The sequence below is a fragment of the Lepidochelys olivacea genome (assembly GCF_965140295.1).
Source record: "Lepidochelys olivacea isolate rLepOli2 genome assembly, chromosome: 4".
In the NCBI taxonomy this organism is placed as follows: domain Eukaryota; kingdom Metazoa; phylum Chordata; order Testudines; family Cheloniidae; genus Lepidochelys; species Lepidochelys olivacea.
In genome coordinates this window covers 47,233,023-47,256,346 of record NC_140414.1, presented here as the reverse complement: position 1 = coordinate 47,256,346, position 23,324 = coordinate 47,233,023, and the positions used below count along the sequence as shown (strand labels likewise).

At 39.5% G+C, this 23,324-nt stretch overlaps 2 protein-coding genes across 4 annotated transcripts in view; one reads left to right on the top strand and one right to left on the bottom strand.

Annotated features, from left to right (window-relative positions):
• AFG2A (AFG2 AAA ATPase homolog A) overlaps window positions 1-4,499 on the bottom strand; it is a 328,486-nt gene extending 323,987 nt beyond the window's left edge. Inside the window, exons 1-3 of one of the 3 annotated variants that reach the window (XR_014711280.1) lie at window positions 4,306-4,498; window positions 2,199-2,323; window positions 1,380-1,537 (exon numbers count right to left, since the gene is read on the bottom strand). Coding sequence is in view for 2 of the 3 variants with exons in the window: in XM_084625932.1 (XP_084482058.1) it covers window positions 1,380-1,537; window positions 2,199-2,323; window positions 4,306-4,435 (413 nt within the window). In the remaining variant the exon portion in view is untranslated. Of the gene's footprint in view, window positions 1-1,379; window positions 1,538-2,198; window positions 2,324-4,305 lie in introns of all 3 variants that reach the window. The other 2 variants (XM_084625932.1, XM_084625931.1) reach the window with 2 other exon arrangements.
• Window positions 4,500-4,520: 21 nt separating this feature from the next.
• Window positions 4,521-23,310, top strand: NUDT6 (nudix hydrolase 6). Its single transcript, XM_084625935.1, has 5 exons — window positions 4,521-4,784; window positions 7,179-7,382; window positions 14,496-14,551; window positions 18,018-18,072; window positions 22,823-23,310. The coding sequence occupies exons 1-5, from the start codon at window positions 4,544-4,546 to the stop codon at window positions 23,215-23,217; spliced, it is 951 nt and encodes a 316-aa protein (XP_084482061.1). The 5' UTR covers window positions 4,521-4,543; the 3' UTR covers window positions 23,218-23,310.
• The last annotated feature ends 14 nt before the right edge of the window (window positions 23,311-23,324 follow it).

Below are 23,324 nucleotides of genomic sequence, written 5' to 3'. Positions count from 1 at the left end.
TTCTCAGTGGTAGCAGATGACAGAACAAGGAGTAATGGTCTCAAGTTGCAGTGGGGGAGGTTTAGGTTGGATATTAGGAAAAACTTTTTCCACTAGAAGGGTGGTGAAACACTGGAATGCATTACCTAGGGAGGTGGTGGAATCTCCTTCCTGAGCAGATTTTAAGGTCAGGCTTGACAAAGCCCTGGCTGGGATGATTTAGTTGGGAATTGGTCCTGCTTTGAGCAGGGCGTTGGACTGGATGACCTCCTGAGGTCCCTTCCAACCCTGATATTCTTTGATTCTATGATCAGCCTCTTAATTACAATATTCACAACACAAAAGTAATGAGTTTTTCTAATATTTCTTTTAACCTGACAGGATCTCTTTTAAGCAGAGACCATGCTCATCCTTTAAATAACCCGAAACCAAATTAAACACATTTTTTTTTTGTTTTATGGTCACAAAGAATTGCTAGAACCAACTTAGCACAACTTCTGTTTCTACAGGAGATATTAGGTCAAGAAACTAATAAATATATAAAACACCTGCTAGCTCCTATTTCCTATTATCCTGACATGCTTCCCTTCATGATTTCATTTTTCCTTTTCAATTATCAATAACAAATTGTGATGGGGTGTACAAACCCCACACCAGTGACACAGGGGTGGAAGAGCTAATCTGGGCAGGGCTGACCCTGCCCCTCTAGCCAAGGGTGGCAAAAGGGTTTTAAAGCAGGAGGTTCCAGACTGTTGCTGGGAGACAGCAGCTCTACGGTTCCCAAGAGGGACTCCTGGAAAGCTTCAGAGAAATTGCCCTCAAGGACATACGCTGATCCTACAAGAAGACAGCACACCACGATATACCAGCCGGGCAGGATGGGTTTGGAAAGCTCCAAAGCAACCAGTGGTCATTGCTGCTATCCTCAATCCCTCCTGGCGTTAGGGAATCTGAGACTATACTAAAAGGACTTGGGGAACAAAAGCCCCTTCAAACCTAGTCAGACTATTCCTCTCAGTTTAGTAGCACCAAGATGCCTCTTAATGCAGTTTTGCAGCACCCGGACACCAGGAAGTGCTTATCAGTTACCTGAGAACTGAGACACAAATATGCAATTTATAAATGGATACAGGCTACATTAAATCTTTCAGTCAGTTTAGCTAAAGCCCAACTCATCAAATCTTCTGAGTGCAGAACTCACACAGGGCTCCAGCCCAGGAAGGGTTACAGGAGGCAGTATTATGCTACTTCCCAAAACAAAATTAGGCCCCAATCCTGTCAATATTTTAAGTCTCATTAAAAAGCAAAGCGGACCTGCATCTACCTACAACAAGCCTGAACTTGATCTATAACACAGATTCCAGAACATGGGAAGTAATGTTCACAGAAAAATTCCAAACCTCAGCTTCACATCTAGTTCTTCTGCCTGCACCACTGCACCGACCACAGGCTGGACAGTGACTGCCTCACCAGGTTTCACTCGCAGATTCTTCTGAGTGATTCCACTTAGGCCAACTTTCCCTCCTGGGAAGCCTGCAATTGGCCAAGCTGTACAAACCTACATAGAGTTTCAAATTTAAAAAAAACAAAACAAAACAAAAAACCACTTGGTGATTAAGAGCTTTTTTTCAGTTGTCATTCCCTAGTAAAAGGTGAAAAAACCTTCATGCCTTTTAAATCAAACTCCACAAGGGATTAAGGATTGGGTTAAAATGAAATATTCCACAAACACTTAAAATGCAAGGCAATTAGCACTGGACTCCTTAAGGGCCGAACTAAAATGCTTTCTAAAAATATACGGCTTAAATTTTGTGAATGAGAGAGAATACATAACTAAGGGCAGAGTTTTTCTGTAGATAATGAAAGAACATAGTCAGTTGTCTGGGGTTCACTCCCGTTCACCATTTAAAAATAAGAAATAAAATGGAGTGACTTATTATTCTTGAAAACAATTAATGGCGCTAGCTAAATCCAGGCATAGAGCAATCAGAAGCTGCGCACAAGTCTCAACACCAAGCTGCAAAAATAGCCTGATACACAATTCATCTGTTTTTCCAATCCTGAGGTATAACACATAACTGCACTAAATTGTGTGGAGAACTAGAATTCAAAACTGGAATTCTGAAATCTCAAAACTCATCTCCCACTTGTGACCGAACTCCAATCCACCACTTAGCCAAGCACAAAATTAGCTTAACAGACAGGAAAAGAAATCTCACCTCTTGTTTTCCATCTGCACTGGAAAGCAAGACTGGTCGACCTATGCATATATTTGCTGACTTCATACTGTTGAGTCCTAGTTGCACAAGAACTCTTCTGTACATTGTAGGAACTCTGTCATCTGCTAAAATATTAGAGAAAACATGTCATTCTTTTGTACAGTAAGTGAACTTAGTGCTTATAACATGTGCCAACTCAGAGGGACAAGACTGCAAATAAAACTCTGTTCCAACATGAAACGGTTGTATTGTCATTACCCCTGCTGTAAGATTCACTACACCAGAAAAACAAGCATGCCTGTTCAGTATCTATGCCTATTCAGTTCTAACGCTAGAGAACGAATCATGATGGTGGGGTTTGTGGCTTTAGCACATGAGGAATTGGACAGATAGCCACAATTAATTTCAAGGCAGCTTGATACATGTGCTACCTTTTGACTACCACTCAGATGGAAGAGGTTACAACTCCTCTTCATCTTCCTTGAAAACCAGTTTCTTCAGCCATTCAGTCTCTATTTTTATTTTGGGGGGGGGGGCAGTTCTGTCCTATACAGCTAGGTTTCTTAACAGTTATCTGATCATAACTTTTGGTCTGTATCACCTTGCTCATGATTTGAACCAGTGATACAGAGGAGAAGGTCTGCATGTCCCTTACCAAGTCCAGATCTTTTCAATACCTAATGTGGTGGGCAGATGGCAATGAACAGAACAGCACAACACAGGAGCCATGTCTCTATGAAAATATTTCTGCAACAGGAGCGATTTTTTTTTTTTTTTTTTTAAGTACTAGAGTCTACTAATGAATTGTTCAGTTTAATTGGGAGCTGCTGCAGCATGAAGATAGAAACCAAAACAGAGAACAGTATACTTTCATTCTTAAAGGCGCAATGATCATGTCTTTTTTTTTAAATCATTTAACATTACTGCTTTCTTACTTTGTTTTTAACTTTACTTCGTAGTTACTGTGGAGTTATTTATGTTTGGATAAATAGGGTTGCATACAGAAAAGACACAATTTTTTAAAAATCCAAAAGCTCCATTTAATGATAGCCAGCCTCAGTGGGTGGTAGCCTGCTCTTGCACAAGCCTTTTAACATCTGTTTTTACACTGAAGAACAGTTATATGGTTCCAATCCTGCAAATACTTAAACATAAGAAGTCCCATTAAAATCAATGGGAATACTCACATGAGAGAGTATCTGCAAGATTAGGGCCTACATTTATTCCATACTATATACACTGTGCTGCATTGTAGCAGATGTGCTTTTTGGTTCCAATCCTATCAGATCTATACCAGCGTGCCTTTGCACGAGTATATGATCAAAACACAGGCCTGTAGGGCACCAATAGCAAAGTTGCAGCTTTACATTATAACAATTACAGTCTTATTTTTGTTGAATAATTCACCAGATATGCAGCAGTATGTATGCTGATTAAACGATCTATAAATACAAACACACACTAAATGTTTGTATGCAACTTTGCATCTCAGATGGCACATAACATTTTTGTTTGTTTGTGGGTTTGTTTTTTGAAGAGGACACTGTGGGGTCACGCAGAGTAACACCAAAATGCGGGCTTTAAAAACCGAATTTTTGAATTTGCATATTTCCCCTCCCCCGCCCCATACACACACAGAGAACTTTACTTGAATTTAAGCACGTTTAAAATGCTACAACCCCAAAGTTGTGCTGATGTCTTACAATCCAACATGAACATCGACTGGTCCAGGAAAGTCACAAAAAAGTCGAACAGTTGAAAGGGGGGAAGCAAACTGGACTGTTGCAAAACCTGTTTTCCCCATGACTGTTCTACAGGGTTTAAAGAACAGGAGGACTTGTGGCACCTTGGAGACTAACAAAATGTACTTGAGCACAAGCTTTCGCGAGCTACAGCTCACTGCGTCGGCTCACGAAAGCTTATGCTCAAATACATTTGTTCGTTTCTACAGGGTTTAAAGTCTCTTCCCACAGGCACAGAGGGAGGAGGGTTTTGCAGGGGGCAGGTGTTTCAAGCAAACTTTCCCCTCCAGCCCCCGGCACAGCGAGGGAGCAGCAGCCGCCTGGCTGGAGAGACGCCCCCCCGGCGCCTGCCGCTCGCACCGTACCTTTTTCCAAGAAGTCTGCAGCCGCCAGCGTCAGCAGAGCGGGGGGCCGCTCCGGCGGCCCCAGGGTGACGCCGGGGGAGCCGCTCTCGGGGGGCAGCCGTCCCCTGCTCTTTCTTTTGGAGGCCGACATGGCAGGAGGAGCCGGCTGGGCAGCGAACACGTGCGCCGCCCCTGGAAGTGCTTCCTAACCAGAGTGCAAAGGCCGGCGCCGCCCCCCAGGCCCCGCCCCGCCGGAGCCATGCTGGGGGCCCGGGCGCCGCGCTGGGCTCTCCCTGCACGGCGCGCCCTGAACTGGGCAAGGCCCCAGCCGGCCCGAGTCCCTCCGGGCGGCCGCCGCCTGGGGAGCTCAGCCGGTCGCAGCCTGGCAGCAGCCGGGCTCCAACCGCAGCTGGATAAGTTTGGCGCGGTAACCGTGCACCTGGCTCAGCTTCACGCTCCAGACAGCCTGGACCAAGTCACCTTCCAGAGATGGCTACAGGGCAAGTGCATTTCAGGGCTACGGGGCCCGCGCAGCAGCCTGCAGGGCCACCCGCTGCCCCTGTGGGCCCAAGGGGACTGCGCTGGAGGGCAGCAGCTAGAGAAGATCAGGCCTTGTATAAAGAAGTGATCTCCTCACCCAGGGTGCTGAAATCCCGGTCTCATTGGGACCAGTAGCAAAACTCCCACTGACTAAACTGGGCTCAGGATTTCCCCCAGCCAGGGCTCTCTACTCTGTCCAGTAGGAAGCAGGGTATCAACATACATAACCCACACAATAACAACACACACTGCCAGTAATCTTATCCTCACACAAACCTCCCTTTACCTTCACTGGGAACCCCCTTGGCGGCACCAGCCCCAAATAAAGTAATTTATTCATTGTGCAGTTAAAATTTGGTATATTGAATGCCCCCAACTGAGATTTTATAAAGCACCCAGCAGAATGTATTTTGAATGGCTTCCTTTATTTCAGTTTGAAACTATCTTTTTTTAAAAAATTAGATTTAAACATTGCGCTTTGGGATCTTCAACCCAACAGTAGCAGCCTTATGCAATCAGATATCAATTTGAAAGAGTAACTGAGGAATCTGTTTTTATTGTCCAATATAAATGCAATGTAAAAGGCAGGGAGTAGATATTAATGATTACAAGTATGTTGTGTTTTTAAAAAGTTTTAATTATTCTAAATTGTTAACGGTACATTGACAAGCAAAATTGGATAAAATTTAAGTCATAATGGTTTTTTTTCCTAAAGGCCATTTTGTAATCCCTTGAAATGTCCTTTTCATTCTTCCTTGTATACATCTACCTGTCATTGTTTACTCTGAAGAGAAAGGATACTTACCTAGCTGGCCTACTAGCCTCAAATCTAATTCTTTCCTCAGGATGGAATAATTGTGTAACCTTGGGTTTACAATTGCACAACACAGAATTCAACTTTTAACTTCTATTACTTCTGAAGGGAAAAAAGTGAATACATGCAAAGTGCAGAATCTGCATTATCCTGTGTGTAAAGCTGTAAGCAAAACGTATATAGAGTTCCACCGAAAACCTACAAACAACATAATATTGTAAACCACACTACAGGAGATCCACTGTTTAAACAATGATAAAAATCTCTTGTACTTCAATTTCCAGTGATAGTAGCAAATAACTTGACTGATCAAGAGACTGTTCAATTATTTGAATTTTCAAAATGAGTGTCCTTACTGCCAGTTGCTGTCTTCTTTGGAGATGTGTTTTCATTGTTATTCTTAACTAAGTAAAGTTTTTTCACTATGTTACCCAAAATTATTATGAGAAGACAGTTATTTGAATTAAAAGTTGGATTGTACCTATAGTCAAAGAAGTAACTGCAAATAAGGTAATTTATTCTTCTACTTAGTAGTTTCTTCTGAATATATATGAGTCTGATCCATCAAAATCTTGAGCCAGCAAACAGGCATAGAATTAACTTTACTATGGGGAGTAGTCCCAATGGAGAAGGATGGATAACTGGTTAGGGCTTCTTCCTAGGACTTGCAAGACCTGAATTCAAGTCTGTGCTCTGCCACAGACGTTGTGTGCCTCTGTGGGCAAAATCGGTTAGCCTCTCTTTACCTCAGTTCCCCATCTATAGAATGGGGATAATACTACTACTCTGCTTCTCAGGGGTGCTGTGAGGATAACGACATTGGGGATTGTGAGGTGTTCAGATGTTACAGAACTGAGGGCCATGTAAGTAGGATGGAAAGTTAAGCACATGCCTAAGTGCTTGCAAGATTGGGGCCTGTGTTCTCTGACAAAAATAAGTTACTACTGTTATCTCTGCAAAGTTAATGCAGCTATAGAAAAGTGAACTAGATTCTACTCTTTATCATTCTTACTCAACAAAATAATCACATAAATCCTGACTGGAAAATCTTGTTTACTACTGATCATGTAAGAAGCAAAAAGGACACATGAATTTTTAGATCCCAGATGCAATTTTCATGACTGACACTTGAAAGCAAAGTTTTTGGTTTGTAAACAGGGTAAATTGTAGGAATAGAAATTGAGTTAGATTTGCAGTGCCATACCCCCTTTTTGCAGTCAGATTTCACCTACGTTTTTTCACCTATTTGCTCCTACAATAAATGAGGCCAGCTTGAAAACCTTTAAAAATCAGGCCCTAAAAGAGAATGAATATGGAATATGACAATATTATTTCACAATCGCTTTTCTGACGACTACTGTTACTCCACATTAAGCTCTGCTGTTATGTTCATCAGAACTAAAGAATTAGTATAAAGTGAAGGGGAGGGGGGCTGCAGTGGCCATCAGAAGACAACAGCTTTTATTTTCACGATTTGAAAGTATACAATGAGTTTTATGTTTTTGGTTTTTTTGGTTTTGTTTTTTTTTTCCTTCCCCAGAGTCTATCAAGCAATGGAGAGCAGAAGGCAGAATAGCAGTCTGGCTGCACATTCCTATCCTCCAAAGCAAATTTATAGCCACTGCTGCTTTGCAGGGTTTTACTTTCCACCATGCAGAATCAGACTCATCCACGCTGACACTGTGGCTAGGAGAAGGGCACAGCAGGTTACCAGGGTACGCCACGCATCAGTTAGGAGTGGCAGGTTAGTTCTAAAGACAATTCTATTTAAGAAAAACAGTTGATGGTTTAGGACCTGATTCAGCAATAAGTCAGCCAGGCTTCCACACTACACAAACTTGTAGGACAACTTTGTGAAGTGCAGTCTGTCAGTCATGAGTGTCCCTGTAGAACAAATATATTGTGCTATGTTGGAATAAAACCAAACTGGTAAGCTAATGTCTCAGTTTTCAGGATCAAAAACTTTTTTAAACGTGGAAGGGGATATGGTCCTGAAGCTTTAAAATTTCACCTGTCCTATTGGACTCTATTTAAAAAAACTAAATCAAACCAGGAATTCCATGGCATTCACCCTGCAGAGAGAGAAATGTCCTCCAGGAGAGATGGAATGTTAAGGCTCCAGAACTATAATAAAAAAATTAGAACTAATAAGTATCTTTTTACAAAAATTAGAAGATATACAAGGGTCTTTTTAAAGTATAGTATGTACTGTAAACGTGGACCCTGTTCTTGGGGGCACCCATGCATGCTAAAATACCTGTCATGGTTATAGGACTAGCTGAATCTCTGATCTTGGGGGCACCCCCTTGGTCTCACACCTCCTGCCTTTACTTTCCCAGGGGTTGAATCACACACAATTCTCCCATTCTTAGTCTAGGTCCTGGGCTATAGCACCCAATGGCTCAAATGTGCTTACTCCAGAGCAGCTCCAATTCTGTCACACCACCAATTTGAGGGAATGGGGAGGGGCAAAAATCTTCAGTTTTAGACACTGGTGTACAGATTAGCTGACCACCACATGATTTTTGAGAGCCTGTAAACAGTCATATGCAAGTTCTAGTGAAGAGATACTCATATGAGATGGAAGATTATACAGGTAAGTTTCATTATATTGTAAAAAAAAATCTAACTATAAAGAAACTTTTGTTCTGATTTGCATTGTAACACAGCTTTGCAAATTGAGTTGCCGGTCACACATTTTGCAGTGCAAATCAGCAGAGGGCAGCACAGCTGAAAATGCTTAAGACAAGCCGAGGGGGTTTTTTTTTCAATGGACATGTTTGAACATGTTTTCCAGAGGTATGAAAACCTCATCATTAAAATATGTGGCATTAAACTAAGGTCAGACAATGTGTTCCCTTTGCAAAAGTACAGTATTACTCCTTATGGTTACAATTTACATATTTGAGAAAATAGAAGTAACTGAAAAGGGATTTTCCTGAAGTAGGATTTACATAACTCAAAATGTAATTTTATAAAGTCATAACTTTAAAAAAAAAACCCACCCTGTTTTATATACTACAAAACCAAAATAATATATGTGGAGACTATCTTTGAAATACTAGCATCTGGTTGTCTCTTATTGTGGGGTGAACATTTTGGCTTTGTTTTATACAAATAAGAACTAACTTCAAGGGCAGAAGCAATTAAATAGTTCCAGAAATTGTGGCATATTGATATCAAGCACTGCTGCATAATAATAATTTTTTAAAAAATTAACCTTAAGACTATTTATATATTTATTTTCTGCTATTGCTTTTGAATCCAGCAGGTTTCATTAGGAGCTTTTGGTTGAAGGAAAAGATCAGGAAGACATGATAGTGTAAATCAGCTGATTTATTTAAGTAAAGTAGTAGCAGTGCTATTCTATTCTATACAGGTTCTTCTATATAGGTGCAGTGGAGAGTTTTCTTTTGGATTATATATATTTTACACACACATTCCTATATGTTCATGTACAGAAGGCAAGGCAAAAGAAGTGCACGGGGGGTGGAAGGTGGTGAGATTTTTGGTGATCCTCAGCTCCTGTGGGAGTTCATTCCACAGTGCCAGATTGGCTCCTGAGAAAGCTGTCTCCTTCACAGATGAGCTCACCCCATTGTAGAAAGTTCCGTTGTTCCAGAAAAACAAAGTTGTTGACCACAGTGTTCATGCTGGAGCTTTAGGCAGTCTTTTAGATACCTTGGGCCCTGGCCATGGAGCACACTGAAGATAAGAACTGAGACCTTCCACTTGATTCCATATCCTATGGGAAGCCAGTATAGAGAGCAGAGAATAGGTCTGATGTGGTTGTGGTAGCCACTGTTGCTGAGGTGACATGCTGCAGCATTCTGTACCAGTCGGAGTTTCTCAGGTGCCTGAAGTGTTCATGCCCAGCTATATTGTATTGTTGTGTAGACTAGCCAAGAGATGACAAAGGTGTGAATAAATGAGGCCAGGTCACTGTTCACCAGCATAGCATAGAGTTGCTTAGCCAGCTAGAGATGGTAGAAAGTATTACTCACAGGTGCTATCTACTATTGTTTAATCTGTGGTGTTTCCCCCTATGTATGGATTATGAATTTATTGCATCAATTTGCAGCAAAGGGATTTTTAGACATGCAACTACTTTTCAACAAAATGGGGTTCTTTCAGTCATTTCCCATATATATAAAAGTGACGTTTAAGGTATTCTTGAAATGCCAAAATGTTGCAGATATCTCCAGATATTTATAGAAAGTGATGCTTAACTCCCATGAATAGGTGGGAGGGACAGATTCATTCTCAAATATCCATATACTTTCATGTGTCATCCAGTATTTAAGGACAGAAAAGCATGTTGCAAGCCCAAGAGCATGCAAATATTTTAAATTAGATATTCTCTGTTCACAAGGCAATATTATGTAATGAGACCCGAGAAGGTTAGGAGTTAAGGATATGTATATCTGTACATGATCAATACCCTGAAACCGAATCTAATCTTTCCTTTCTTCCTCCACCCCTAGTTTGGTATCTACCTGACAATATGAATATTCTTTTTCATTGTTTCAAATTTTGAAATGGTTATTGGAAGAAAGAAAGTACTTCAAGTTGGAGTAGGAGGAGGGTCCTCCTACACTCAAGGTAGTTAATTGCTTTTGATCAAGGTTCAGACTCCAGAGAAAATAATTTAAAAACTCAACAATAATAAGTAAATAAAAAGATTTTCAGGGTCCGTTCATATTGTCAGGTAGGTACTATTGACTACCCCCTCCTACACAATTGAACAGCAGCCATAATCTTGGCCATTGAGCAGTGGTTCTCAGGTTGTTGGCCATTGTGGGCTCATCTGCAGTTCTGTGTGTGTTATGTGGGTATACACACACACACTACCTGTATGGCCCTCAGGATGTCACATGGGCCACAGTTGTATGCTGCTACAAATGACCGTGTGAAATTGCAGGAAATGATAACGTTAAATAGGTTATGGACTTTCCGAAGCAGTTTTGGGATTTTTAAAAACAGTTTTCCATATTTCAAAATAATTCATATTTGTCAGTTAATGTTTATAGCACATGCATTCAGTGTTTATAGCCATTAAGTGAGCCACAGATGAACCTGGACTCTGAACATCTGTTGCTGACACAAAGTTAAAACTGTTTTATAATTTTATTCATAAGTGGTTTAGATATCTGCTTTTTGTTCTCTAATACTGCAGAGGTTTTTTTAATTCTATCATCTTGTTCCAAAAGGAGACAAGACACTAGTGATTGAACAAAATAGCATTCTAATAACTATTGCCTTGAGAGAGGACAGGTTGAAACCTTTCCAGAGAGTCACTGTGGTTCAAAGCATCAGGTTTGAAATACTCTCTAAAGTCACAGGTCCAAATTCCAGAGCCTGCTACTGATCTCTGATAAAGGAGACCAGAAGCAGGAAAAAATGCTAGTGGTGGTCTATCTTCTTTTTGATTTAAATCATTACTTATGACTGGTTCTAGGCACCTCACAGTGCTCAAAGTTACATTGACAGGTATCCGTTTGTTGGGAGCAGAGGAGAGAAGCAGTTGACCCTTCTTTCTAGTTAAGCCAGACCGCTGTGCCATTTCCAGTGGCCATTCTTGGTCTCAGAAAGCCATATGTCTGAGGAGCAGCTTTTCTAGAAAATAACCACTACACCCCCAGCGTGCATAAAAGTTGATCCCGGCATCCCCCCTTCTCTCCCCTCCTCCCTGCACAGGATTCCACACTAACCAATATACAGCTATCTATCTACAGCAGGAGTTCTCAAACTGGGTGTCGGGACGCCTCGGGGGTTTTGAGGTTATTACATGGGGCGTCACGAGCTGTCAGCCTCCACCCTAAACCCCACTTTGCATCCAGAATGTATAATGGTGTTATATATATATATAAAAAAAGTGTTTTCAATTTATAAGTGGGGGGGAGGTCGCACTCAGAGGCTTGCTATGTGAAAGAGGTCACCAGTACAAAAGTTTGAGAACTACTGATCTACAGGGAGGGTGAAGGAAACAGATACACGACTAATTCCCTAAAGTATCTCCTTTCACAGAGCTTGACTTCAGGGTTGCTATTTCTTGCTCCTAAACAGAAAACTCCCATTTCAGTATTATGCAGGAAAGGATGTTTTCAATCTAAAAATTCATTCCTTATGTTAAAATATTTTCCATAATATTCTAGATATATGCATCATCAGAGTACTAACCACATAGGCTTCCATCTGCTCAAAATTGATAGGAACAGTTCTTCCTGTAATTATCTACTAATTTTAAATCAGTGCACAATTGATGTGGAAAAGGGCACTGTAAGTTGTACTCACTGTGCTTACCAGAGCACAAATCTAACATCTGTCAAAAAGGAGTCTGGGGTAGTAAAATGTCTGTTTTAAAAGGGACAGCTGTTTTTAAAGTGGAATCCTTTCAAGAACGATTACTAGGTGTGATAGGATGACTAGACCTGAAAACAGACGGAGTTTTAAGAAAAATAAGGAAACTTGTTTTCCGTGGAAGAAAGTTAACAGGCTAACTGCAAGCACCAGAGTACACTGCAAGGCTTAATTATTCAGTCAGACCCTTCAACCTGTATTTTTTTCCACCAAAGTAAAGGTGGTTCTGTACCATTTGGGGAGCAGTGCTATTTGATAAACCGGTTGACTCCTTTATGGCTTGCTGTTTTAGAAAGAATTCAGATTATCTAGAGAGAATATAAATGATATATAAGCAAATTGATAGAATAATTTCATCATCCATAAAACCAACCTGCTGAATTCAAAATGTGTTAGTGATAAGCTGATGTCATTTTCTGCCTGTTTTAGTCTGAAAGTACCCATATCTACTGACGGAACTCCTGTGTCAGCAAGGTCAACATGAGAAACTTAAAATATTGGCTTCTACAACTAACTCAGTCATCTTCACCTTCATTTTCCTGTTTGTTCATAATCTGGAAAAGAAAAACAAGCTTTCCTGCTTTTTTAGGTCCCAAACAATTTCTCAATTTGGAATGAATTAGTCCAAAGGAAGAAAATACTCTTCCTACACTGGCAGAAGCCGCTACTGCTGTTAAAAGTGAGATCATCACTTCAACAGTCTCTGAATCCAAGTGCTTAAGTGAACTGGTGTGACTCTCTTCAAAACATCATCAGCAAACATATTTTTTGAATGGTTCTTATTCCCAAACTGGGTCTCTTTTATGGCCCGCTGCTATTATAGGTTTTCCCTTCTAGTGAGAGAATGGTATGGTAGATCTCAAATCAATGAAGGCTGCACTCTGAAAGACCTCAAGACCTCTGGAATATGCTGCTCAAACAGTTTCACTTTTGTCTCTACCGCCTGTCCTTCCCTTCTCATATTTATCTCCAGACTTCTTCTCCTTGTCCAGATCCCCCACAATCATCTATTAATTGAACTTTTTGAAACTTTGTACTTTTAGAGAGAGGTAAGGGATTGACTCTGTGTACACAAATTTGCAGAGGGACAGTAGGGTTGAGGTCTGTTATTTCTCACCTCTATATAGTATGTAAAAACATTTTTGTTGTTAACAAGCATGTTATCTCTGGAAACACAAATCCAGTTTGAGAACTGCAAAACTAAGCATCTCTGTTGGGATCTTCTAGACTGAGCACTGAGTCCCATTAGGTAGATAGAAAGATTAATTTAAATAATCTATACAGAAGCCCCTGGAACCCCATAAGGTTGGGTCCCTAATCCATGAACTATTGGAACTCATTTACAAATCTTTTCTTAAACATTACGTGATTGTCTCATATTATAGAATTAGAATTTGTAATCCATATTCCATGATTAGATATCTTTGAGCTATAATGTATCTTAATTAAAACTATCTTTAGATAGGCTTTTTCCTCAAAAAGTATTTTATCCAAAAAATCTGGTTGATTTTTATCCACCCTGCTGGCCTCACTGAAATTAGGAAGAGCTTCGTCATTTGATTAAATAGGGTCAGGATTTCACCCAGGATGGTTTTCAGCTGGGGCCTGATCCAAGGCATACTGAAGTCAATGGAAAGATTCTCATGGACTTAAATGAGACCTCTCTTGAAGAAAGGAATTGACTTCCAATCTAGTTTGCTAGATTATTTGGAATAGTTTTCTTGGCCTTAAAACCTTACTAGCAGTCATTTTACATAAAACTTAAGATTCTTTTTTCTTTTACATAGGATATCTACATCTTAATTTTGGAAAGCACATTCCCTCATGTTGAGATGTTTTAACCCCGGGGTTCTCAAACTGGGGGTCAGGACCCCTCAGGGGGTCACGAGGTTATTACCTGGGGGGATCACAAGCTGTCAGCCTCCACTCCAAACCCCACTTTGCCTCCAGCATATATAATGGTGTTAAATTAAAAACACTTTTTTTTATATATTTATTAGGGGGTTCGCACTCAGAGGTTTGCTGTGTGAAAGGGGTCACCAGTACAAAAGTTTGAGAACCACTGTTTTAACTTTTATACCTGTAATTTGATGTACTTTTTTCATTTAGCACAATCCAATTTTCTGATAAATCACGTAGACTAAACTTGCACTGAGCACTGATGAGTCCCTCAAAAGGTTTATCATGCTTTCTGTTTAGGTTGTGTAAAATTCTGAATTCTAAAATTTTAGAAAATAGTTTTGGATACTATCTTTCTAAAAAAGGAGTACTTGTGACACCTTAGAGACTAACCAATTTATTAGAGCATAAGCTTTCGTGAGCTACAGCTCACTTCCCGGAAGTGAGCTGTAGCTCACGAAAGCTTATGCTCTAATAAATTGGTTAGTCTCTAAGGTGCCACAAGTACTGCTTTTCTTTTTGCGAATACAGACTAACACGGCTGCTACTCTGAAACCTATCTTTCTAAAGTTATCAGAAAATATTCTGTCTCCAACAGGTGCTGCATTGGATGTAGACACTGGAAAAGTATTGGTTGTACAAGACAAAAATAAAGTAAGTTTGTTATTATTCTAAAATACCAATTAATCCTAAATGGGCTTTGAATATTGTATAAAACAAAGATTTTTTTAGCTTTCATTTCTGATAAGTTAGAACAGTGAAGTTTACTTTTCTCCACTGGTATTTTTGAATGCTTAACTATAAACTACTCTCAGAGTAGCAGCCGTGTTAGCTGTAGCTCATGAAAGCTTATGCTCTAATAAATTTGTTAGTCTGTAAGGTGCCACAAGTACTCCTTTTCTTTTTATAGATTACTCTGTGTATTTAAAAAGGAGTAAAAAATTGTAAACTTTGAAGGCTGCTGTACTGCAGTCAGTTCTCAGTTTTGTTAATTTTAAATGGATAAAAATTGAATGAACTAGTAATGTGCTTAACTGAATATTATACTACTTGACGACTACTTGAAGAATGAATATATAAAGGGCTGCACTATAGACTATCAGCTTGTTCTATGCATATATGTGGCAAGCTGCTTGTTGTAGTATGACCTGATCGTTCTTGGTGGGTGGGGGGGAAACAGTCTAGATTGACATTTATAAATACGTCTACTGGGCATCTTCAGTGACTTTTTCAAATAAAATTTCATTAAGAATTTTAGCACAGACTGCATGACAGCCAAATGGACACAACAGCCTGTCTAGGAGGTTAATGATCAGCCAACTACAGATTTGCGCAACAGAGCAGAATTCCTTCTTTATTAAAACATGAAATTTCAGAGAGGAGAAAACTATGCTGAAACATTAAAGTGGTGACACAAACTAAAGCAAGGAAATTCCCTTGGCTGATAAGGTTAACCTGCCTTACTCTAAACCTGAATAGAATTGTGCTCTTTTTATTTCATCTCTTGTTAAATGGAGGTGGGTTTCAAGTGACCGGGGGTGGGGGGGGGGTAGCAGAGTCCTGTGAGGTACAGCGGAAATTTTAGACATAAGTTTGAAATCCTGCCTATTAACATCTGTTTTGTCATAACCCTTACAACTGAACATATATACATACATATATGGGCGTGTTACCGATTGTATTTATGTTTAAAAACAAACATGGAGAATGCTGCCTTTTAGAGAAATACACCTGGACTCAATCTGAAATAAGACATGGGAAAGGAGAACTAGAAAATATTGCTTAGATTGATTTGTTTTGAGTGTCCTGAACAATAACTAACATTTGGATATTTGCTACTTTAAACATAACACTCAGTTTGATGTTAATAACCTTGTTTGTTACATTCCCATTCTTTAACATCCCGATTACCACTAAAAGTGACCAAATTGACATTAACTACATTTTTAAAGAATTATTTTGTCATTAAATACTCTAATTACCCCAGTATAGTTTCATGTCCAACATATATTGTAAAGCCCCTTTATACACTTACTTTAAAGCAATAATTTGTTTGGCAGAAGCCATTTTAATCAAACTGTTGAGAGGGTTGCATCCAACTTAGTGGATTGTGCCAGCACTGTGCCAATATAGACAAGTTCACATCTAGCAGCAGCTGCCCCTAAAATAATACTCCTGCCTCATAGGAAGCTGCCTGCCTTCCTAGCTAGTAGACAGATGTAGTGAGTAAGCCAGCGATAAAGAAAAAATAAGTTAGAGAACACACACAAAAGTGGTCTTCAGTAGTTGCATGCTAGTTACAACTCTGTCACTGCTGCCTCAAGGAAGCAAGAACTATCCTATGGCAGGTACAGCTTGCCAGGGTTGCTGAGGCAAGAGAGAGGCTGTTTTGACATCCAGTGAGAGAAGCCATTAAAAAAGGATGCACACAGTTTCTGCTTTAAAAGAAAAAAAAAAAGGCACAGACTTTTTTCATAGAGCTCCTGTTTTTCATCTAGAGCATATGTTTATCTCTGCACTGCTTAAAAAGAACACAAATATAAATATCTGCCAACATTTCATGGAAATGTTTGAAAATCATTCTGTTTAGAGACCACTTTTGTCACTTTCAGAGAAGGGGGAGGGGAACATTCTTTTGTTAATTTTTAAGAAAGATATTTGCATAACACAATTGTGTTTCCTATAGGTTCATCTGGCATAGATGCTTATTTTGCCCATCTTAAACGAGAATCCTCTCAGGCATCAGAAAGTTCCAAGTTACAGTCCTGATAGAGTAGAATTGAGCATATTACTTATTAGTAATTTAGTTTTTACATTAGTCATAGTTTTACTGATAGCAGTAGTCCCATGAACTAAAGTGAAACTACTACTGAGTAAAATTATGCATGTGCATAAATTTTTGCAGGATTTGGACCCAAGGGTTTGTCTACTCTAAGAAATGAATTTGGATGAAATTAGGATATGAATTTAAAGAGGAATAGATGTGCGGGCACACTTCTATTCAGGAATAAGATTGTTTTATTCCAAATTAGCTTATTGTACATCCTAGGCAGGTTAAGCTAAACAAGAACAAGGCACTCTTATTCCTGAATACAAGAGGATCTGCCCAGGGAGTTAGTCAGGGACACCTCTTTCAGAATAACTCCCCCATGTAGACGAGCCTTAAGTGACAGATTTTTTTAAGAAAAAGATGAAGTTGTTATTTTAAGGCAAAAGCCCCCCAAACAAACAAAAAATGGGATAGGGAATAGTATTACAGAATATACGAATAAGCTGTATTTTTCTAAAAAAATATTCCATTTAAAAAGTTTTCCTCTAGCCTTTGGCATACCTGTCAAACATTTCACTGGTGTATTTATTTTCTTCGAAGTGTGCTTAGGGGGAGGGAATGTTTATTGAAAGTGCTTAATTGAAAGGCTAAAAGCTACAGAACAGCTACAACACAGGCACTATCCATGCAAATTCCCCCTACTCACCCGCTCTTACAATGTTACAATGCCAAGGCTGCTAATTATTCAACTTTATTCTGCTGAATTTCAATAAATGAGTTTGTAGAGAGGTCACACACCAAAAAGGTCTTGATTTTATTTTTCTTCTCCATGAAAACAAAATGACAAAGTTACACTACATGGTTATTACAGACACTAAATCACTTTAAAGCCAGTGCAGTATAGAACAATACTACAATCATAATATCTATTTGAAGATTAAATATGTACAGTTATTTTTAAAAAGCCAAAAAAACACTGAAGTAGAATACATTAGTGATTAAAAAGAAGATTATACAGTCTATATCTATAGCAGCTTCTTTCATGTCCAACTACTTTTAACTAGTAACTAGCAGCAACTTTGTCTAATGACTGTTAGACAGTTTATATTTTCAATCAGTAGATGTTTTCTTCCAATATTTCATATAGACAGGTAGCTGTCTGATCACATTAGCAAAAACAGAAGTTTATTTAAATCTTAACTGATAATTATAGAAGTAACATGTTATCACCTTTAAAAAATTCATGTACATATTAGGGTGATTAGGAATTCTAGAGGAATCATTTTGTCCTTTTGTATTAGGAGAACAAAACAGATTGTATACCTTGCTAATATTTCTGCTCCATTATAGACTACAAATGCATGGAAATTTCCAGGAGGCCTGTCAGACCCAGGTGAAGACATTGGTAAGTCTCTGGACAATGTTTCAAATACATCAGCAGCATATGCAGTCACAACTCCACTGAAGTCCACTGAGTTGTGCCCTCTGTTAGTTGGCTGATACAGAGGTATGTAGCTCAAAGTAGTTTTGCAGGATTACTCTTGTGATGGTCAATATCTGTTTAAAATTGGTGTCTGAGAGGTGGGGTGACATGATCCTGCATCCTAAAACAGACACTTCAGCAGAGGATGCCTGATGCTTCACCATGTTCATGGTGAAAAGGCCCTACATTTAACACATTTTTCTTTATTTTCACTTTGTGCAGTGTTTGATTTGTAGGCTTATTTGACATTGTGTCATATGAACCCAAAAGTGTAAGGAAGATGAACATAGCATAGAAATAAATGAATTAAAATACTTCAAGCACAGCCTGAAGCACCAGGTGATAAACTCAGCAATATTCTGAATAAAAATTCCTGACACTGTTCCCATCTGTAACATGGGACTAACTACATATCTTCTCCCACACTTTGTCCATCTTGGAAGTTTACATTGCAAGCTCTTTGGGACAGCAATTGTCTCTTACTATGAAGTACATAGTACTAGCACAATGAGCCCCTGCTTTCAGCAGGAGTCTCTAGGCACTATTGTATTACAAATAGTAATAATTACTCTTAAAGTAAAGGTGAACTGACATTGAGTTGAGGAAATACTTCACTTAAACTAATGTGATGTAGATGGTTGTTAATCCTACAGTACTGCTGAAGTTCTGTTAAAGGGTTACAGGACCAATGAGTTTACAATACAGAAGTTTATGCAAAGGTTAGGTTTTTAAAAAAATATAGACTGGAGGTTTTTCTGTATATAGGAGACAGCATGTAGGTTTGGGGTTCAAAAGTTACCTCCACTGGGCAGTACTACATTCTGCACTCTTACATTAATACATTTTTCCTCAGTACTATTTCAGATTTTTGAGTATCATCTGCACAGTACTGATGAGTAAGGTCAGACAAAAAGAGGTTAACTTCATTGCTGGAGTAATATAGAAACAGCCTGGGAGAACTGGGAACAGGACCCACATGTGCTGACTCCTACGCCTTAGCCACAAATGTATTCTCCCCCTCAGTGTCCAAGGCCACAAACTCTACACATCATCATTATAATGGACAGGACAGTAGTTTCCCACTATACATCTCAACTTTGGTCTAGATCCACAAAAGGGATTTAGATGCCTACCTGCCACTTTAGGCACCCAACCTCAAAATTTTAAATCCTTAAAATCCCTGCTCATCTGTCACACCCTGTAGGCACCTAAAATCCCCCGGCACCTAAATTTCTGCCACTCAGCATACATACAGCTGCATGAGATTATCAGGATGGAGGAGGTGACACCACCATCTTTCTCCTCCTCATTGTGGTTGTTGCTTTGTTGCAAAGGACTTACGCCCTTAACTCCAGTAGAGGGTTCAGAGCTGTGAATCAAGAGCAGAGAAGGACTCTCCCTCAGGCCCAGACTCAGGCACCTAGGTCCCTTTAAGGGGCAGGACTTAAGCTAGCGTGGGCAACCTGCCAACCACACGCGGCCCATCGGGATAATCCACTGGTGGGCCACCAGACAGTTTGTTTACATTTGCACTGAAAGCAGTGGCCAGCACATCCCTGTGGCCTACGCCGCTTCCCGCAGCACCCATTGGCTGGGAACAGCGAACTGCAGCCACTGGTGAGCTTCAGGCGGCCATGCAAATGTAAACAAACTGTCTAGAGGCCTGCCAGCGGATTACCCTGACAGGCTGCGTGCAGCCCGCGGGTTGCCCACCACTGACATAGGTTATACCCTTTTCTTTGGTATTTCCTACTGGCTACATTAGGCAGCTACCTACTCATCTTGCTAACTTTTGTGGGTCTCATTCTTAGGTGCTTAACATTCCGCAGGTCTTGTAGAGGGAGAGTGGACGCCTGACTTGGGCTGTGGCTTCCACTAGATGGCAAGGTGCCTAAATGTTAGACTGAGCATTGCAATGCTTAAGTCCTCTTTGTGGATCTAGCCCTTCAGTCATTATATGCAATTTCATGTACCGTTTTAACATATTTCATGTGTACTAATGCTGTTCCTTCAAATATTTGTTACAGAATTGAGCTTTAGTTGATGTTGCTTGTATAGTTTTATGAAACATGAGCTTACATGTCAAACATTTGTTTGGAGAGGAGTACATAATTCCATGACTACATGCTGTATACTTTGTACCAAAAAGGGAGTCTGGTTAGAGAAGGATTGAAAGGGAAGGGTCCAAGATAGAAGGGGACTTTGGAGGAACTTTTACATTATTGATAGGCAAAGAATGGCCAGCATTGAGCATGGCTCCACTGTACGAGTGCTGTACACAGGACTGCTAGGGACACATCCTTCTAAAAATAGGAGAGGCTGTAAATGTTGCTGGGGTGACAGCAAATAGGTATCAGAAAAACTGGGAAAAATATATGTGTGTTAATATTTTAATAGTGGTATGAGGGGAACTTTAAGATGTGATGTAGCAAACAGTTATTTTCATTACTATATTTTAACAGATATAAATTAATGAAGCATGAAATAACAGAACTTTATTTTTCCTTCATTTACATTAAGTCTCAAACATTTAAGGGCCTACCTTTCAAAAATGTAGGAGTGCAGTTACCATGCTTGCAGATCAGTGTTTATTCACATGTACCAGTTTGCACAAGCAGCTGTGGTAGTTATGTGAACAAATTAAACACTAAATTGCACACATTTGGGGGCTCGCCGATTTTTTAAACTCAAGCCCTAAATGTTCCTTCTATTTTAACTTATTATAATATTTTAAAATATTAAAAAATAAGGGAACTACAATAAGGTACTATCTTGAAGCAAAGCTCAAATCTAGACTGAAATCCCTGGTCTAATGATTGTGTCTTACGTAGCATGATCTCCCTCAGCATCCCTGATTTCTATCCTTTTATTCCTTTCCCACTTTAAGTCCAAAGAATACTACACAAATACACTGTAGGGAATTTGCTTCATTTCCACATCTCTTCTAACCAAGGAAGACTGGATGAACCTTCCATTAGGACTTCCAGTGATTCCAGCCCAGAGGAGCCAGGAGTGGTAATGGCTCATACTCTCAGTAATCTCTACAACTGTGTCAGAGACATGGAGTCAGAGAGCTCTCTCCCCACAACCCCCGGAGTAGCTGTGTAGTTAATATTGTAATAAAATGCTCTACAAACATTTATATAGTAATGCCCACCCCCACCCCAATCCTGCAAACACATGCTCATGTGTCAAGCTTTACTCATGCAACTAGTCCCATTAAATGCAATGCCATTACTAATGTGTTTAACTTTAAACACATGGAAGTGTTTGCAGGATCAGGGCCATTACTATATAAATGTTTATTGTCTGCAAGAAGGGCTGTTAGAGATTTTGCTTATGGTTTGCTACTGTATGTCCTGAAATTATTTTCAGTGGTTTTAAAATAAATCCAAAATTTACATCTTCTGTACTTCTGACTTTTCAAGATGATGGTTTGCGGCAAGGGAGAATCACTAAAAGGTTTTTGTTAAAATGAATGTAATTCTGTTAAATATAAACCATCATTCTAATTCCTAATTAACTGCAGCAAGTTGCCTTGCAAAATAGCCATGGGCATTTAACACCTCAGACAAAACAGTCACCTCCCTTGCCATGAGGATAAAAAACAAATAATCTAATAATTCTCTTTACCCATCCAAAAAATACTCCACCCAAGTGGATTTGTAGAGTTTTGCAAGGCCTAGGAACAGCTAAATTTTGGCAGATGAGGATATTCGAGCCCTCCTGGGATCTTTGACTTTGATTCCCGTTCAGAGGTAACTCTAGCTTTTGGTTAGTGGAAGGACTGGGTCTAATCATTGAGAGTGAATGAGTTATACCCTGCCAACGATTAGCTGTTTTTAGACCCTGACTCAGCAAGATTCTTAAAAATGTGCCTAACTTTAAGCACAAGTAGTCCCACTGACTTTCAGTGGCACTATGCCTGTGCTCAAGGACATTCCTGGACTAGGGCCCAAGTTAACGGATTTTTTTTCCTCCATTCCTACTGATTTTTATAATGAGAAATGTAAGAGGTTTTTATCTCCTCTTGGTCAGTGTACAAAAGGTTTACATATGCAAAGTTAATAGGAATTATCAATATGAATTCCCCATGCATCAATAGATTTCATGGTAGATTGGCAAAATAATATAACTAAGGATAAATTTGTAAAAGGGGTGAGGGTCCTCCCTCATTCTGTAGGCCAGTTTGTTTGCACACTTTTACATCTGTAAGATAAATTGTGTACTTGTGCCACTGAACTAATTGATTTGCTCCCACAATCAGGTATAGTTGAAAGTGCTTGGCTGCAACAGGAAGATCAGTCATTGAAAGTAAACCTAAAAATGTATTAGTTAGGATCAAAGAACTGAAAATATTTAAATATTTTTAGATAAGAGCTGGGTATACTGCATTGGTGCATCGGTTTCAGAGCTACCATACTTGTACAATATTAAGGAACATTCATCATTTTGTAGGTTATCCACAAAAAAAAAAAAAGTCCATTGCAATTAGTTTTGTTCAAAGGCCCAAAAACTGAGCTTACTGTAGTGTTGGAGTTTATAGCCTTTACAGTCTCAAAAAGGTGTTACCATCAGCAATACTTTATGAGTTGGAAATCTTTCACGGTGAACAGTTCTTGAAATGTAGTCTCCTCTTACATGTACTGTAGGAATATTTCTCTCCATCTAGGAAACACAGCAGTTCGAGAGGTTTTTGAAGAGACTGGTATTAAGTCAGAGTTCAAGTCCCTCTTAAGCGTAAGGCAGCAACATAGGCACCCTGGAGCCTTTGGGATATCAGATATGTATATCATCTGTCGCCTGCAGCCTTCCTCATTCAACATCAGCTTCTGCCAGCAGGAGTGCTTGAGGTGCGAATGGATGGATCTTGAGGAACTTGCTAAGACCAAAGACACTACTCCCATCACCAGCAGTGTAGCTAAACTGCTACTTTATGGATACAGAGAAGGGTTTGATAAGATTGATATAACCATGAGAGAATTTCCAGCTGTTTACACTGGCCTGTTTTATAAGCTGTACCACAGGGAGCTGCCAGATACTTTTAAAAACATGACAGAATTGTAATAAGCTTCACATTTTATTCAAATAATAATTTAGAATTGATTGTTTTAAATTGTGGGCTTACTTGTACCATATTAAAAATATTCCTGGACTTTGTTCTTGCTGGAATT

Excerpts from the sequence above, each read along its gene's own strand:
- NUDT6 (XM_084625935.1), top strand. The coding sequence starts at position 4,544 with ATGCTGGGGGCCCGGGCGCCGCGCTGGGCTCTCCCTGCACGGCGCGCC. Across the intron at positions 7,383-14,495 it reads GCATCAGTTAGGAGTGGCAG|GTGCTGCATTGGATGTAGAC; the intron begins GTTAGTTCTAAA and ends TGTCTCCAACAG. Across the intron at positions 14,552-18,017 it reads TTGTACAAGACAAAAATAAA|ACTACAAATGCATGGAAATT; the intron begins GTAAGTTTGTTA and ends GCTCCATTATAG.